The sequence below is a fragment of the Mytilus trossulus genome, chromosome 12 (assembly GCF_036588685.1).
Source record: "Mytilus trossulus isolate FHL-02 chromosome 12, PNRI_Mtr1.1.1.hap1, whole genome shotgun sequence".
Lineage (NCBI taxonomy): Eukaryota > Metazoa > Mollusca > Bivalvia > Mytilida > Mytilidae > Mytilus > Mytilus trossulus.
This window is the reverse complement of record NC_086384.1, coordinates 19,226,221-19,245,360: the sequence shown is the minus strand read 5'-3', so window position 1 is coordinate 19,245,360 and position 19,140 is coordinate 19,226,221. Positions and strand designations below refer to the sequence as shown.

At 32.3% G+C, this 19,140-nt stretch overlaps 1 protein-coding gene across 1 annotated transcript; it reads right to left on the bottom strand.

Annotated features, from left to right (window-relative positions):
• Nucleotides 1–406: 406 nt before the first annotated feature.
• Nucleotides 407–15,722, bottom strand: LOC134692287 (uncharacterized). Its single transcript, XM_063552737.1, has 8 exons — nt 15,386–15,722; nt 9,027–9,393; nt 7,883–8,003; nt 5,830–6,074; nt 4,736–4,786; nt 2,362–2,679; nt 1,348–1,668; nt 407–471 (listed from the first exon to the last, which is right to left on the bottom strand). Exons 1-8 carry the CDS (start codon nt 15,620–15,622, stop codon nt 407–409), a joined length of 1,725 nt encoding a protein of 574 aa, XP_063408807.1. The 5' UTR covers nt 15,623–15,722.
• Between the last annotated feature and the right edge of the window lie 3,418 nt (nt 15,723–19,140).

Genomic DNA, 19,140 nt, shown 5'->3' with positions numbered 1-19,140 from the left:
GACTATCGAACTTTAAGATAAGTTGGCCACGAGCATAACTGAAGAGACATGTATTGTTGACATGCGCATCTGGTGCAGGAAAATTGGTACCGTTAATGTAATTAAAAGGAGGAGAGGTCCATAAAACACAACAAAATTAAATCCTCCACTAGATCGACGAACACATGATACCAACGGATAAAGGGGGTTACATTTTTGTGCTGTCTTCGTATGCTGCTGTCCAATAGTATTCTACGGTGTGTTTATTGTCAAAATTGGCAATTACAAAATAAAGAATCAATTTTATCAAAATATATTCACGAATAATAAAAAAAAATGAAAATTGCAATTCTTGTATCTTTATTTTTAAAGTGTATTATTGCAGTTTTGTTGTTGCACATACAATATTTATTATTTGATACAGTTTTTACGAAGGAGTTGGATGTTCATCGACGTTTTGATCTGATGAACTGTTCAAAACTTTGTTGAATCCTGTTATCATGTTTATGCATTATTCTCTAGTTTTTCATGCATGAGATAATTATCCATAATATGTTATTATCAATGTCAAATTTTATTTTCACTGATTTCTTCAATTTTACATGAATATTATCATATTATCAAATGTAGGAAAATAGGAAAATAGTTTTATAAAATTGAGAAAGGAAATGGTGAATATGTCAAAGCGACAACCACCCGACCATAGAGCAAGCAACAGCCGAAGGCAACCAATGGGTCTTCAATGAAGCGAGAATTCCCGCACCCGTAGGTGTCCTTCAGCTGGCCCCTAAAATATGCATAATAGTACAGTGATAATGGACGTCATACTAAACTCCGAATTATACACAAGAAACTAAAATTTAAAATCATACAAAACTAACAAAGGCCAGAGGCTCCTGACTTGGGACAGGCGCAAAATTGCGGCGGGGTTAAACATGTTTATGAGATCTCAACCCTCCCCCTATACATCTAGCCAATGTAGAAAAGTAAAAGAATAACAATACGCACATTAAAATTCAGTTCAAGAGAAGTCCGAGTCCGATGTCAAAAGATGTAACAAAAGAAAATAAATAAAATGACAATAATACATAAATAACAACAGACTACTAGCAGTTAACTGACATGCCAGCTCCAGACCTCATGTTTACTTAAGGGGAAGACCTTGGTTCAGGGAGATAACTCTTTAAATCATTCATTCGTTTGTAAAAGTTTAATTTCGTCAATGTATTTTAAGCTTTTGCGTGAAACAGAAATAATCTGTGTATCATAGAAGCTTACAGTATATTGACACAAACGTATTGATGATTTTTATAGATATTTCACTTAACCTATGTCTAATTCCCATAAATAGCAGTTATCGCATCTTACCTCCAGTGACTAGTAATCTGGATTTCCTGTTACTTGTACTTTGTCCAGCAGCATTCGTGGCATGACATTCATAATCACCTTCGTCATTTTCAGTTATTTCTTTAATAGTCAGATGTGGGTAGTTTGGTGAATTATCCACTGTATATTTTTGATTATTTGTTCCCTGACCGATCGTACTGATTGAATTACCCTCTAGAGATGTTTTTGTCCAGTACCAGGACGTAGCTTGTGGAGAACCGGATATTATGCACAATATTTTATAACTTGCATCTCCCGCCAATATCGTGAAGCTTTCTGGTTCTATTGAGATAGTTAGTAAGTCTGGAAGTACATAAAGAATGTAAGGCTGAAAAATACATGTTTATAAAAATAACGCTATCAGTTGTATTGCACCAAATGCGCATTTGGCAATTGATGTATCTTCGGTGATGTTCGAATATTTGAGAGTACAAAAAAAGTAATACAAACAGTTGAAGGGCCAATAAAACCAAGAAAAGACCAAAAGTAAAGCCAAACTCATTAGCCACTTCAATTAACAATTGATGGCATTTACCCAAAGTATTTTATTTTGTAACTGTTGTGTACACAGCTCAACCATACTGTCCCATATTGTCTTGAGATATACATTTTTTTTTATCAAGACTTAGAAACGAAAAGAGTGCGTGGCTTATCTTTCATAATGAAATTGATAGTCTGAATGAACCAACAATGATTATCCTATACGTTTATTCGGATTTTGGTAAGAAGCTTTCTAGAAGACTAACTTTTATTAATAAAATATTGTTCAGATTGTAAAAACATCGCAACTGATCAAGGCCAATTGTTTAAAAAGGATACAGAATACATCATCCATTCCTGCAAAATTGATTAAGACTGAATAAGTTGTTTCAGAGAAGGATAAAATTAAATGTGTCTGATCTATAAAGAAAGCAACGCCAAGTACGCTAAACTAAATTGGTTACTTTCAAAATGAGTGATAAACACATGTATGTTTTGTGTTGAAAGTAATATTACCTCCAATTACATATAATCTTGAGCTGGAACTAGAACTTGTTCCAGCAGCATTCGTGGCAAAACATGTATAGTCAGCTTCATCAGCTTTAGTTATACCAAGGATGGTTAGAGATGGACTGGTCGGTGAATCGTCTACTATATAATCTACACTATTGGTTCCTTTTACGATTGTAGTTATTGGTCCACCATTAAGAGGTTTCCTGGTCCAGTACCATGTATCGGCCACTGGTATACCAGTAACAAAACATTGAATCTGAACCAGTACATCACCAAAAGTAGCAGTGGACTGGATTGGGTTTATGTACGCAAACAATCGCCCTGAAATCAATATAAACGGATTTGAATCAATGAGAATATGAGCGGAGTTGGCAAAAATATGAAAAACATATTTATAAAATACGTTGCACAAAACTAACCATTAGATTACCACTGTTCGTGCACCAAATTATGTTATCTATGAATCATTCAGTTTTCATAAATGTTCATTAAATAAAACATTACCAAGACAGAATAAGTTTCTGAAACGGTGATGATTTCACACGGATGTCGTGTTGTTGATTGGGTACTGATAAGGGAAGATGAGCATCTACTAACACATAGTCCAGTGATAAGTAACTGTAGTTATACGCCATGATTAATTTTAATCTTAATACATTTTGCAGAAAGAGCTGAATATAAATTAAGTGCTGTTGATATAGGGCGAAATTTAACCACATATAGAATTGATGAACTTGAGTTTATCGCCATAATCTGCTGTTTTCTTTATGTCTAAAAATCAAATAAGTGCATTTGGTTTTAGGTCTAAAGTATTGTGATGCATTCAGTGCGTAATTTTCAATCTCCCTATAATAACTTACTAATGTGTTTATTTATGGTAATTGTTATCACATATCATTACAATGTCATTGAAAGTATACAATAATTCACGTGATGATCAAACCTATAATGTCTCTACTTTGTTCTTGAGGTAGATTAGTACTTATATCCATTTAAGGAATGTACTAGAATGATAAAACTTGACAAATATCCAGATTTGTACTTAAAAATAATCTATATAGTTCGGCTAGTTTGCTTACTGAGTCTGTACCTAGATGACCTGAACTTGTTCACCTCCATTGAAACAATACACGTGTACTGACTGTTCAGGAACGAAATATTGCAATAAATATGAAGGTAAAAACTGAAGACACGTTAATAATAGAAGTGGAAGTATCAACTCATTGATATCATTTTCTTTTTGTCGCTTTTGTTGCTTTTTTTAAGCTGCTGTGTTTTTATTGCTGTTATTTTTTGTTTTGATTGTTTTTTATTGTGTTGTGGGTCGGCGATAGACGAATATCTTTAGATGCATAAATCATTTGTGGTTTTATGAATATTTGGTCTAGAAGCCAATTACATTAGATTCCCAAATGTCGTTGGGTTGCTGTTTCGTTGACGTTAACAAGATTAAAACTAACCACTGTATCTATATATGTTCCAGACCGTATGAGTATTTGGACCGTACGCGTACGGTCTGGACCTTAATCGTCCTTTTTCAAAATACTCATACGGTCGGACCGTACGTGTACGTATATATACGGTATGACTAATATTAAAAAGTTGGTCAAGTTTATTAGATACAAATGCATTTAGCAGATCAACATAACTTAACTATCAAATTTATATAAAAAAAAGTTCAATCGTAATTGAAACTAAAACTTTATATTTTAACTTTTTTTTAATTCACGCTAATTAATTATACCAATCTCTTGTATTAATCATGTCGATCAGTAGTACATTAATTGTATTATGAACGCTGAAATTGGAGATATCGGAAGTAAACATAAAGTGGGAGTTCAATTGTTTTAAAATATTTAGCAACTTTACCAAAAAATGCAAATGCAAAAGAACATGCATGAACTGCTTACATGAAAATGCTAAAAATATTACGTTACTTCAATTGTGACACCTTGGGCGAGAGTACCAAAATAGGATTCAGATATACAATTAAACAAATACCTATTTTCAACTGTTCGTTTGTTCATTTTATCTATCTAATTGTCATAAATTATCAATAACAATTTGTAAAACTAAAAATAAAGATTGTTTCAATTTATCCAGGGACGTATATAGTCCTTGAATTTAACCCATATGATCAAATAACATGTATGGTCAGATCGTACTGGACCGTACGCGTATACGCGTATGGTCCAAATACTCATATGGTCTGGAACATATACAAATTTTCGTTGAGAAATAAACTTGATAGTTTACTTTTATAAAATGTGACTTGGGAAATGTGTCATTATCTTCTTATATCTATTTAACATTGATCCCGCTAGAGTACTAGATAACATAATGTATATTGAGTTGTTTCAAAGGTACAACTAATTACCTGGCGTTGTCGTTGGAGCCGGTGTAGTGGTTGTCGTTGTTTCAACGTCTCCTAAAATAAGAATAAAAATATAGTTGAAAACCAAGCATTATTTTGATATGCAGTAATCTGATATATTTGCAGGTATTGTTTCGAAGAAAATAAATATATCAACGGAAGAAATCAGGTTTGCAGTGAAGAAAAGAGATATCAGGCATGCAGTGAAGAAAAGAGAAACCAGGAATGCAGTGAAGAAAAGAGAAATCAGGCATGCAGTGAAGAAAAGAGAAATCAGGAATGCAGTGAAGAAAAGAGAAATCAGGCATGCAGTGAAGAAAAGAGAAATCAGGCATGCAGTGAAGAAAAGAGAAATCAGGCGTGCAGTGAAGAAAAGAGAAATCAGGAATGCAGTGAAGAAAAGAGAAATCAGGCATGCAGTGAAGAAAAGAGAATCAGGAATGCAGTGAAGAAAAGAGAAATCAGGCATGCAGTGAAGAAAAGAGAAATCAGGCATGCAGTGAAGAAAAGAGAAATCAGGCATGCAGTGAAGAAAAGAGAAATCAGGCATGCAGTGAAGAAAAGAGAAATCAGGCATGCAGTGAAGAAAAGAGAAATCAGGCATACAGTGAAGAAAAGAGAAATCAGGCATGCCGTGAAGAAAAGAGAAACCAGGCATGCAATGAAGAAAAGAGAAACCAGAACAGCATCAAAAAGTGGGAAAACAAAAATAATAGAACAATGTGTACTCAAAATAAAATGAATTAAATGAATTAAATTAGAATGATTGTAATATTTTTTCTGTCTATGAAGAATGCGTAGTGGGTTATTTTACAGTGTGCACCACATTTTTTTTTATGTTATTATGAATAGACAGTTAAAATATTACAGTAATTTTCTTCTACATTCCATTTTAAACTGGAGTAAGCCATGAGAAAACATTGATGAAAATAAGAATATTAAGTTATAATTTTCTTTGGTCATGAAAGTTTCAAATAGATTAATTGTAGTTTTTCAAAAGTATGCCAGATGAATCACGTTTGTGCGTTTTATTAGCAGACGACATAAACCTTGAGAAGTTCCCCAAGTAATGTCAATTTCAATAAAAGAAAGGATACCTGTGTCACATTGGCAGTACTCGGGTGGACAATATGGTATTGGGTTATCGCAATTAATCCTACACCAAAAATCCATTCCTCTATTGTCGGTCCATAATCCCGTGCCTTTACAATCTTTCAATGCTTGTCTCTTTTGACGTAAATTTGCTTGTTTTGTACAAATTGTTGAATCACATTCTTCTTCAGAACACTGGGATCGGCACCACCATGACATGTATGGTGATTCTTCTGGACTTTTTTCCCGCCTTCAAAATAAAATTGGTAAAATCAAACAGACATAAAATCTGCTTTGTGGACCGTCACAAACATGCAATTGGGGCTTTTATTAATTAAGAAGTTATTTATGCAAGCCATATATTTATTTGTTTTAAAGCAAATTGAATCGCCAGGCATTCCAATACTAGCATCAAACTATCAATAAGTTTCAACATTACAACAGCATATGCTTTTCTTGGCAACGTCACACCAAGGCATTGGAAAACACACCAAAAACTTGATATGTCTGTTACCTCATTATTGGAGCGTATATCATTGTCAGAATTGGATGCTTGCTTTAGTAATATTATTTGAATGTAAAAGCGTTGACCGAAGCATAGTTTGTATGATAATTGATGCGCTAAAATTCAATTCTGATGTATCTACAAAGGTAACTCATATTGCATCATATATATGATACACTATTTTGATAATAAACAGACAACAGATATATAAGTTCTAGTTCACCTAAAAATTAAAGAAGCCCTTCGTGCTTTTCACTTCAATGTTATCTACAGAAATATTCGTTAAAGTGCTAAGGTTGAACAGCGGTATACTACTATTGCCTTTTTTATAATTAGTGACTCCAAGTTAAGTAATGAAATGCATTCCCTTTTGATATGGAGCAGAGATAAAACTGTCTATCACTCTAAAATCATACAGTTTTTTATTCATTTAATTTCTCAAATTAAATTGTCAGACTAATGATGATGAAAAATGTTCATCACATACTTTAAAGAAATAAAAGTAATAAAATTTAAACATAAACATAACAAAGGAGAAGGTTCCCGAAGGATTAAAATTGGCCCTAATTTGTTTATGCTTTTTAAAATCGGGCCAAAAAATTACACATAGAAATACTTGTGATAATACTGTTAAGACCAAAAAAAAATTTTTTTTTTTTTGGTACTTGCGTTAAAAATTTATGAAGCTATGACCCCATAAATAAACACTATGTGTATTTTAAGGTCAACTTTGGTTAACAAAAAAAAACATAATTTTAATTGTTTTTCGGCAGAATTAACTTTGGCCGCCATCCACGATCCAATTTTTTTTATATTGATGAATTCTATATCAAAATTTGAATCTTTTGGTTACAACACACTTTAGATCGTAGGTGGTGGCCAAGGTGTTTCTAACGCTATCAGGTCTGAAAATGTCCAACTGTACGGGATGGGTTTTCCTATTAAATGACGGTTGTGTGGTGATATATAATTGCATATATCAACGTCATATGAACTCTGCTGGGTTATTGTCTTATGTGTAATCGTACCACATCTCCATATTTTTTTATAATGTAAATCTATGCTATGATATACCCAAGGCTGTATGTCATACTAAAAAATAACTTTAATCAGATAGCACGTTATAATTGAGACATTTTAGGTTATGAACTATATATGTTTATATCTACCCTCAGGGTAATAATTTTTTTTAAAGAATTGAACGCCAAACAAATCACGTATCATGTGATGAATCCTTCATCAATAGATTAATGCGTAATAATTTAACGATTTTTAGTTTTAAAAAAAATCGTTTGTGGTAAATTTTTTCTCTCCAATCCTCTGAATTTATTTGAAGCAAGCCGATATCTACCTATCTATACTTGTTTTGAAAAAAAATGGCGCAAATATGTCAACGAGACACCAATGCAACAATCAAAATACCCTAACTTATAGCGACTAACAATTTGTGTCTCTCAAATATCCATTAGTAAATGATGAATTTTTAATATATCTAATCCAGATTTTTTATTTTTGTAGCATATAAATAATCAAGTTTGTGTGTATTATCTAACCTCGTTTTAAATTTCAGAGTTTCATCTGGCACTAATCTGATATCGGAACAACTATAAAACTCCTCCTGCATTGGACCACAACCATAGCAGCAGTCATCACCATCACAACCCCATCGGTAACCTTTGAAAGAATATTAGTGTGCATCATATGGATCAGGATCTGCTTATGAGCCGAGTGCCTGAGGGATCTCAGATCACCCCCAGTTTATGCTGGGGTTCGTGTTGCTTTGTCTTTAGTTTTCTATGTTGCATTGTGTTTTGTATACTTTTGTTTGTCTGTTTGACTTTGTATTTTTTTATCCATGGCGTTGTCACTTAGTTTTCTATTTTGGAATGTCACTCTTGTATCTTTCACCTCTCTTAAATCAATGGCATCATTTATACAAAACATAGCTAAAACAAGAGGCTTTAAAAGTAACATGTTACTATGGATACAGTTGGCAACATTTTGGCGCTGTCGTGTATTACTTGCAATGTTTCTATAGTAACACATATTTAATTTCACAGCTTACTGTTTGATTTAATATGGTTGTCCTAGTTCTGCTCTAGGGAAATGGTTAGAGAATGCTTGCTTAATGTCCTTCCATTTTCCCTCACACATTCGGATCGAACAGAAGCTGTAGTTTCGTAAATGTTTCACAAAATCATGGAACTTTAGATTATGTTATATGTGGCAGCAAGTAATTGCACTCATTGTAATACCATTATGCATACTCGGTTTGTCTAGAAAAAAAGGTTATGTAGACGATCTAGAAAATAAAGCATATCGAATGCATCCCTCATACGTGCTGTTCTATATTTACAACGTATCTAAAGCAACATTTGCTTAAGCATTGTAAACCTTTTCAGGATCACCTGAGATATCACCCCAGTTTTGATGGGCTTTGTGTTGCTCGGGCTTTAGTTTTGAGATTTCTATGTTGTGTATTGTTGTCTGCCTTTTCATTTTTAGTCATGGCATTGTCATTTTATTTTAGACTTTCAAGTTTAAATGTCCCTTTTGTATCTTTCGACTCTTTTAACGAAGCGGTATATGTTTGATTGATTGGTGTTGACATTATTTGAATGTATCTCTTTGTTTTTTGTAGTTCGCATGACTCAGTGTTTGACAATTGCATGCATGGTGTAAAAACACGTGACTTACCGGTATGGTATCGAAACTGCAGTAGACATTTATCACATGTTAAATTCTCTGGAAGCTGTATCGGTATCACGTGGTACCCTGAATTCCAAACCTTATACTTTTCATATTTTGTATCTCCTATTGCCAAAACATTTTTATCTAGACATTCTGCTGTTATGACGTCATCGTTATTTTTATCACAAATTCGGAATTCAATATATCCTGATAAATTCTCAATTATTTCAACAGTCACATTAATAATTTTGTTTTGCTTGAACGTCCGAGAAATAAATTTATGATCGTATTTTTCACTATTTTCATGATCACGCTGTCCATCAAATGGGTCACCACAAATTCCACATTTTCCTTTATTTTTCAACCACTGTGTCTGTAAAAAAATAGCATAACCATAATAAAAAAAGTAAACATTTTCTGTGAACAAAAGCCTGTTTCTCGCTACATTGAAGACCTGTTGGTGACCTTCTGCTGCTGTTTTTTTATTTGGTCGGGTTGTTTTCTCTTTGATACATTCCCCATTTCCATTCTCAATTTTATGTTAAATGTTATAAGCTTTTCAGAAAATAAAGAAATAAATCTGCGTCAGACTAGAACTATTGTTATCTATGTATTGGGTAAGGAGACCTGTTCTATATTTCTTCTAATTTGATGAGATTGTCAACAAAGTGAGAGGTTTAGCGCTACAAAACCAGGTTTAATCCACCATTTTCTACATTTGAAAATGCCTGTGTCACGTCAGGAATATGACAGTTCTTTTCCATTCGGTTTAGATGTGTTTAGTCATTTGAGTTTGCCATGTGATAATGGACTTTCCGATTGGATTTTCCTCTGAGTTCAGTATTTTTGTGATTTTACTTTTTAGTTTTAAACACTACTCTGTATCTTCTTTTCTCAGACTGTTTATGACGTCTTAACACTTCATCATTTTGATGTGTCCCGATTGGTCGATATTTTGTGTCAAACTGTTAAGTCAAAATTACTCAAACTGGTGTTGCTTGTGTGGTCTGTTCTGGGGTTAAAGTGAGAACTCACAAACTTGAATAACCTCGTCAATTTCTATATACATGTACCAGTTCACTGTCAGGAGAAACTAATTAAGTGGTTGTGGTTGTTGTATGTCTGTCATTTTGTTTGTTTACTATTTTGTCTTAAGTTTTGCTCATTTTTAAAGGCGATCCAAAATTAAATCTTTGTCGTCTTTTTTTACTTTTTTTACTTTAGTCTTATTAGCAAGCATACCACATCTCCGTATCTTATATTAAGCATACGCCTTTAAAAGAAGGAAAAAAAACCACATTAAGATATAAGGATTGAGAGTTGTCTCATTGGCACTCACACCACATCTTCCTATATCTAAGACAGCTAATGTTGAATGTATGTATACACTATATCCCTTCTGTTAGAAATAAAAGTTGACTTAACTCTTTGGTCAGGTTGTTGTCTCTTTGACATATTCCCCATTTCCATTCTTAATTTAAGTCTAAAGGGGTTACAGTATAAATAACTATGAATCTATATAAGATTTGTCTAAATTTTTACTCGCTTCGTCTGCTCCGAAATATCTCAAGAGTGTTGAGGGGGCGTTACATCAACATCAATCATTCAATCAATTAGTCAATTTTCAACGACTTTATGCACGAAAGAACCTTGATTTGTATGGCACGCTGTTTTTATATTTATTCAAATTTGAAGATATCTTATTAAGTATTAAGATATCTTTAATTTTTATAATATATCTTATTTAATTTGTAAGTAAATAAGATATCTCTATTAGTTTATAAGATATCTCTATAAGTTAATAAGATATCTCAATTAATTAATAAGATATCTTATAAAGTATATAAGATATCTTACTTCTTTATAAAGATATCTTTTAAATACATACTTTATAAGATATCTTATTAATTAATAGAGATATCTTATTCATTAATAGAGATATCTTATTAATTAAAAGAGATATCTTATAAACTAATAGAGATATCTTATTAACTTATGGCGATATCTTATTAAGTAAATAAGATATCTCTATTATTAACTATATAAAAGATATCTTATATAGTTAATAAGATATCTTATAAATTAATAGCGATATCTTATATTTTAAATAAGATATCTTATATATTTAATAAGATATCTTTATAAATATTTTAATAAGATATCTTTATAAACATTTTAATAAGATATCTTTATAAACATTTTTATAAGATATCTTATTTAATATATAAGATATCGTATTCAATAAATCAGATATCTCAATTAATATATAAGATATCTCATTTTGTTATTAAGATATCTCAATTAGTTTATAAGATATCTTATTTAACTAAATAAGATATCTCGGAATTGAATAAATATAATAACGGCGTGCCATAGATATGGATTGAAAATTTAGGACGTTGGTGCAACTTCTTCAAAAAAGATTTCTTTGTATATCCAACTTTCTCTCATTCTCAGAAAACACACCTTATTTGTGAATTTTAGACTTTACAATTGACCTTAATTTTTAGTGCATTTTTTTTTTTGCTATTTCGAATATAGGGATGGGTATGATATCATAATAATACTTTATTTGTTTATTTGTAAGAGTTAGTGAAAGTGCATAGCATAGGAAGATCAAAGCAAGTTTATAAATAGTGCATTCTAACTAAAGCATAATAACATATTATATAACAAAATAACTTCAAAGATCAACGTCATTTATATGATGTTGAATATAACCGTTTGTAAAAACAAATTTAAAGGTATCTTTATATTTGTATTAAATATGTGTTTTCTTTTTTATATATATTTAACCGTTTGTTTTCTCGTTTAAATGGTTTTACACAAGTGCCCTTTACATCTTGTTGTTCGTTGTGAGCCAAGGCTCCGTGTTGAAGGCCGTACCTTGACCTATAATGATTTACTTTTATAAATTGTTGTTTGGATGGAGAGTTGTCTCGTTGGCACTCATACCACATCGTCCTATATCTATTTCGATATCATTTTATAAAACAAATACTTTCGGCATCAGCTCACACGACACATACGGTTGTTTATTTACGATCCAACCGGGACCGGAACCTGTAATTTTTCTTCTCACTTCCACGGCAATACCGACTAACAATGCGCAAAATGCCTTTTTCCCTCCTCTAACTATAATAGCTGATAAAAATAGGTTTGTTTTTTTTAATTTTCAGAATGTGTTTCCTTTTCTCTTTAACAAGAGCAACTCAGTAATCACAATAAACGTATAATTATGCGTACAAACTGATTTTATGCAATGAAGCATAAACACTTCAAAATTTGTGTCGCCTTTCTCCGGATTGCAATATTCAAAATTTGGTTAAAAAAAAAATATTCAAAATTTGGGAAGTTGAATTTTTAAGTGACTTTTATTACTGTAATTTGAAAGGCAAAATTATTGAGGTCGCATCCCCCGACTCCATGGCAGTTAATGTATACTTCAATGTTTGTTAATTTATTTGTCCTCAGTGGATCATAGAAGGGTATATAGAAGATACGTGGTAAACGTCACTAGACAACTAAAAAGTAAAGTCACAAAATATTGAAGTTCGAGGAAAATTCACTGGAAACGGAGAGTACCTAATCAAATGACAAAAGCAAAAAATCAAACACATCAAACGAATGGACAACAACTGTCATTTTCCTGACTTGGTCCATGCATTTTTTAAGTACACAATGGTGTATTGAACCTGATTTTGTAGCTAGCTAAACCTCTCATTTTTATAGTTCGTTTCTGTGTGTGTTAAATTTTAACGTTTTGTTCCGTTGTGTCGTTTGTTTTCTCTTATTTTTTTAGTGTGAATTCACAATTACTATAAGACGTGTCACGGTACTTATCTATCCCAAATTCATGTATTTCGTTTTTACGTTGTATTTGTTATTCTCATAGGATTTTGTCTAATGTTTAGTCCGTTTCTGTGTGTGTCACATTTTAATGTTGTGTCGTTGTTCTCCTCTTATATTTGATGCGTTCCCTCAGTTTTAGTTTGTTACCCCAAATTTGTTTTTTTGTCCATGGATTTATGATTTTTGAACAGCGGTATACTACTGTTGCCTTTATTTGTATGACAGTTGCAAACAAAATATAAACGACATAAAAAAGACATCTAGGATAAGTAATTGACAGGACGAGTATATTATATATACAATACTAATATCAAAGTCCTATCAAGTTTAGATTGATTATATAACAAAACAACCTCTGCAAAGAGGTATCGATTTTGACAGAACATGTTTTAGGTCTTATATCCGGTATGGTCTCGTCAAGACAAGACTGAGTATAGATGACTTGCGAGAAAAAAAAATGATACATATGACGCCAAAACCATTATTGAACTACAAAGACTGGTACATAAAATAAAGTAGTTTGCTTTTATTGAAAAATCTGCTGTGATTCACAAAGTCATTTTAAAGCTAATTGATGTAAATTTAAGTTAAAACCCAGAGGCAACTGATCGAGTAGTAATTTATTTTAGTAATCTTGTCTTTTAATGCGTCCAAAGTAAGTTACAACATAGACAATAATTATAATAAAAATAAACGTGGATTCTATGCAAATCTTCAAGATACTATATATTTTTTTTAGTTTTAAGTTCGTATCATTAGCTTTATACATACATATTTATATAAAAAATAGTTTAATATAGGATATACTATGTAGGTAATAGTACACCCGTCAACCTTGCATATGCTGTATTGGTAATAGACTATTATGTCATGAAACCGGCTTTCAAGGGTATATAAAGGACAAGTAACCGGAACCCTTTGTAAAGTTTTGAACATACATATGTATACTTTTAACAAAACATTCAATGCAAATCTAGCAAAACTAAATATGGTAAGAGATCTTCATGCATGTGCCATAGAGGTAGGTTATCTCTAATAAAAAAAAATGTTGGGTTGCTTGAAATGGTAAGACGTTACCCAAGAAAAGGTGTATCGAATTCATTAAAGCAAGAAATGCACTTAGTAGTTTGATATGGCTGATTATGTAACTGTACATCTATATTGAATCTGGAAAGTTGACAAAAGAATTATCCTATAAGATCACAGGCACTTGTTTCTGTCAATATGGGGTTTTCTATCTATACCCGTTACGTACGAAAAATCACACGGGTATGGAGAGAAAACCCCACATTGACAGAAACAAGTGCCTGTGTATAAGATATATGTAATTACGTATTTATACTGTCTTTAGACTTGCCTTAGAAAGAACTGAGAGAAAAGGGTATAAAAAAGAAACGGTTTTGTAACGTCATTGTGACACCAAGCACAAAATACTTTATAGCCAAAAAGTCTTCACGGTCTAAAATACTAGACGCATGTACTAACAAGGTCAGAATATGTATTTATGTATATAAAAAAGAAGATGTGGTATGATTGCCAATGAGACAACTATTTACAAAAGACCGAAATGACACAAACATTAACAACTATAGGTCGCCGTACGACCTTCAACAATAAGCAAAGCCCATACGGCATAGTCAGCTACAGAAGGCCCCGATAACACAATGTAAAACAATTCAAACGAGAAAACTAACGGCCTTAAGTTATGCAAAAAAAAAGAACGAAAAACAAATATGTCACACATAAACAAACGACAACCACTGAATTACAGGCTCCAGACTTGGGACAGGCACATACATAAATAATGTGGCGGGGTTAAACATGTTAGCGGGATACCAACCCTCCCCTAACCTGGGACAGTGGTATAACAGTACAACATAAGAACAAACTATAAAAATCAGTTGAAAAAAGCTTAACTCATCAGATAGACAAAAAATACAAGTGGACGTGGCCGGGTACTTATACATCCCGACACAAAAAGACACAATGAACAGATCTGAGAGTACTCGCAGTTATCTGACAGCTAGTTCAAAGCCACTAACAACTAATAAAAAAATCATGCTTCTAAGACTAAACACTCAATCCGTACACATCCAACATACAATGGATTTAGTGTAAAGGCGTCATAAACAGCCAGAGAAACACATGACGTTGTGCAATGCCAAGTTACAGGTATCGACAAATTGTAGATCCATGAAAATGTATATGTATATAACATACTAGTAATATTTAGTTAGCTTTTAATCTACTGGTCCACTTTACCTAATCTAGATCAAATTATCATTTTAAAATATCTCACGTCGACACCCTAATTGAAAAAAAAATCATTTAAAAACAAAAAGAAGCAATGGCGAGACAGGAACGACTCGGAAGCTTTTCGAGTATTTGACCATTCTCACGGAATTCTTTATTTAAACAAGTGGTCGCCTCAGTCTTTATTGAAATAAAAATGTTGTAAATTATATTATATATAAAAGAAAAAAACGTATATAATTACAATAATTCAGACTTACTTCAAACCCACCACAATTAAGAGGATGGTCAAATTCCTTGACTGGTTGTAAAGTAGAATTTAACCTCCATAAAGAGGATCGTCCTGGAGGTTCTAACAGTCTCCCGCCTCTACCTCTTGTATGTAATAATTCCGCGAAAGTCACTGACAAAATAGTTAAAAACACATATATGATTGTCTGTACGGCATTATATTTTATAACGGGTTTCTGTAATAGTTTAAACGCCTTATCCGTCATTTTTAGTACTGGAAAAGTAAAAGTAACTGGGATTGAAGGGGTAGTTTGTTATATAAATACCACAAGGTATGAATTTATTGAGCGTAAACGAAATACTCAGACCAAATCAATTATCCATAACCATCAGATAAACCGTAATCGTGTAATGTAAAATGACGTCAGCCAATGAAAATTCTTTATTCATTTTCTTCAAAAGGCTACATTATGCCGGAAGAATAATTTTCGCATGACAGAACTTCGAACACAAAATCAAAGATTTGCTGATAGTGATACATGTATTTGTAACTGTTACAATGACCTGGTTTTTTTATTACTTTCAATTTAAACTAAATTTTATTATCATACTTCTATTATTCAATGGTTTTGCACATCTTTTATCAATTTTAACGGATTTCATAAAGATTTATGGCATGAATGCCAATAAGACACCTATCTATGCATGTATCTTCATTGTTCCTAGTTTTACAGTTTGTTTTATAAATGTGTTACAAACATTTAGATCTAAATTTTACCTGAATAACTAACCATGTCATATTCGACCCTGTTAGTTAGATAAACATGGTCCGAATGTGTAAATTACATTTTTCTTCCTCAGGCAAAGTTGACCTTAGATAAACTTGACTATTATTTTTTTGTCCTTTTTGGTCACTTTAGCCCTAGAACTGTTTCTGTTCTTTTATCACCTGGGTTTTCCATAATTGAGCGTTCCTAATATAGGTGACATTTGAAAAGCGCTTCGGACGAATGAAATATATGAAATTAAAAAAAAGTTCTAAAGTTTTACTTAACACTTAACATGGGAGGTTGGGTTTTTTTTTTTTATAAAAGTGACAATGCATGGGAAATGTCTGCATATCGCTAGCTACAGTAACTACCTCATTAATGTTGCCAAAGGTAAATAACGACGACAATACTGCCGGCAGATCTTGTATTCTAAAAATGTTCACTTCGTCAGATATTTTTAATCACTGTTGAACAAGTAATTTTTATAATCTTAATAATAGCAATTTAATCTTTTTGTAAGTTGGTTTTTTGCTTCGTGCTCGTCTGACAAATTGCACCATTTCCAAATGTTTTGTTTTTTTTCTTTCATGTTTTGCGTTTACACCACTGGTCAATGCAAAGGCATAGTTGAGCGCTTGGAAATATAGTATGCATATGCCTGTCCCAGTGGTTGTATTTATATGTTTGTTTATCTTGTTTGTTGTATTATCTACTATTTCTCTCGTTTGGTGATATCCGTTTGTCGTGAATCTGTACTTATACATCCCTTCATTGTGTTATTATTCCATGATATTTTTGTATTCTTGTCTTTCGTTTTTTTACGCCCGTCAAAATTTTGACGGGACGTATTATGTTGTACAAATGTCCGGTGTCCGTCCGTCCGTCTGTTCGGCGTAAACATGTCGCGCCGTATCCAAATTTCATGAAACTTATTATAGTTGTTTCTTATGATGGTCAAATGATCTGTATACTTTTTTGTGAAAATAAGATTAAAACTTTTTGAGTTACGGCACTTTGTAACTAAAACAGGGGGTGTTTTTTCACATGTCGCACTGTATATCAAAAAACATTTTATTATTGCTTAAAACTTTACACACTTCTTAGTTATATTAATCTAAAGATCAGTGTACTTTTTGGTGATGATTTAAAATTTCATTTTTCAGTTATTTAGTATTTTGTAAAAAAGGGGGAGGGTATTTCTACATGTCACGCCGTATCTCAAAATAATCTCAAAAACAATATATGGTTATTGCTTAAAACTTTCTCAGAAATTATTTATGATTATTGCATTAAACTTTCACAAAAGACGACGGGCGTATCATGCGCTCATGGCGCAGCTGTTTATTACTGATGTGCTCTCCTGATATGATGTTTTGTATTTCTTTGATACATCCCGTCATTGTGTTATTGTTATATGACAATTCATATTCTTGCTTTTCATTTTGCTAAATAAAATTATCTTTGTCTAGATGTCTTTTTGTGTTTCTTGGATACTAGTACATATGACGTGGCTTTGTACTTATACATCCCGTCATTGTGCTATTATAAATTTTTATATTTGTTGTCTTTCATTATTCTAATGTTCTTAGTCTTTTTGCCTTTTTGTGCTTCTTTCTTCTATATATGACGTAGCTCTGTACACCCCGTCATTACGTCTGTTACTGTACTATGGTAAATTTGTGTATTCTAGTCTTTATTTTTTGCTAATATGCTTGGTCTATATTCCATTTAGTGCTACTTTGTTACAATTTTTTTGTTTTATAAGGATTAAGATTATAACACAATGTTTACTGCTGTACCCCTATTTTGACATGTTTACCTATTAATATTATGTCTGTTTGTTTTGTTCACACATCGTTGCCAATACAATGATATTTGATGCGACTGTCATGGAAGTGAGAGGTTGAGCTAGCTATAAAACCAGGTTTTGTCCACTATTTTCTACATAAGAAAATACATGTACCATGTCAGGAATATGCCAGTTGTTATTCATTCGTTTGATGTGTTTTAACTTTTGATGTTGCCATTAGATTAGGGACTTCCCGTTTTGATATTACCTTGGTTTTCAGTATTTTTGTGATTTAACTTTGTTTTGTTTGATATTTGCCATGTCATGGCTTAAACAGCTTACTATACATTAAATATTTTGCTCATTGTCTTCTTAGCTATCATGCCACACCTATTTATTTTATAACACTTGCGTTGGCCTAGTATTTCAGAGAAGTTTTTTGTAAAGTTAGCGGGGTCTGACGGACATCAAGTCTTTGCAATGGCTTAAACTAGCCCCACGAACATGGTGCGATAAAAAGGAAGGCAATTCTGTATATTTATAGAATCTACATCACTTCCGGTTTTGTGACATCATAGTCTATATGGAAAGCCTATGAAAGCACCATCAGTCGGACAACCGGAAGTCCCTTTTAGGGCAAAATGTGATCCGTCTCTAATCAGTGACCTTCCGCCGTTTGAGATCTATTTCGTGCTCTTTGTAAAGAAATTTAAGATGGTAGCCGCGAAAACCAGACACAAGTTGTTTCCTTTTTCCTTTTTCGATATTCAAATTTAAAAAATTTTCAAGTCCAAACTAAATTATTTTTTCTCTCAAATTTTTTTTTCAAAAATTTTTTTTTTCAATTTTTTTTTCGTTTCCTTATTCGTTTTCTTTTTCCTTTTTCGATTTTCATTGCCTTATTCGGTTTCTATTTCCTTCGATGTTTATTTCAAAATAAAATTTTGAGGGAAAAAAATTCAATTTGAATATCGAAAAAGGAAAAAGGAAAAAGGAAACAACTTGTGTCTGGTGCCGCGAAAAGTAATCTTTTATCTTTTTGTTACGACTGGAGACTACTCATGTCGTTATTTGCAGAGAAAATTAAAATGACCAATACTTATATTCTCAATAATCTCCTCGTTGCACAAAAGCATAAACAAAATAAAATAAACTATTTTCTAGAGCATTTTTTTGCCGAGGACATGAAATAAAAATGTGACTATATAACGTGCAAAAATCCAAT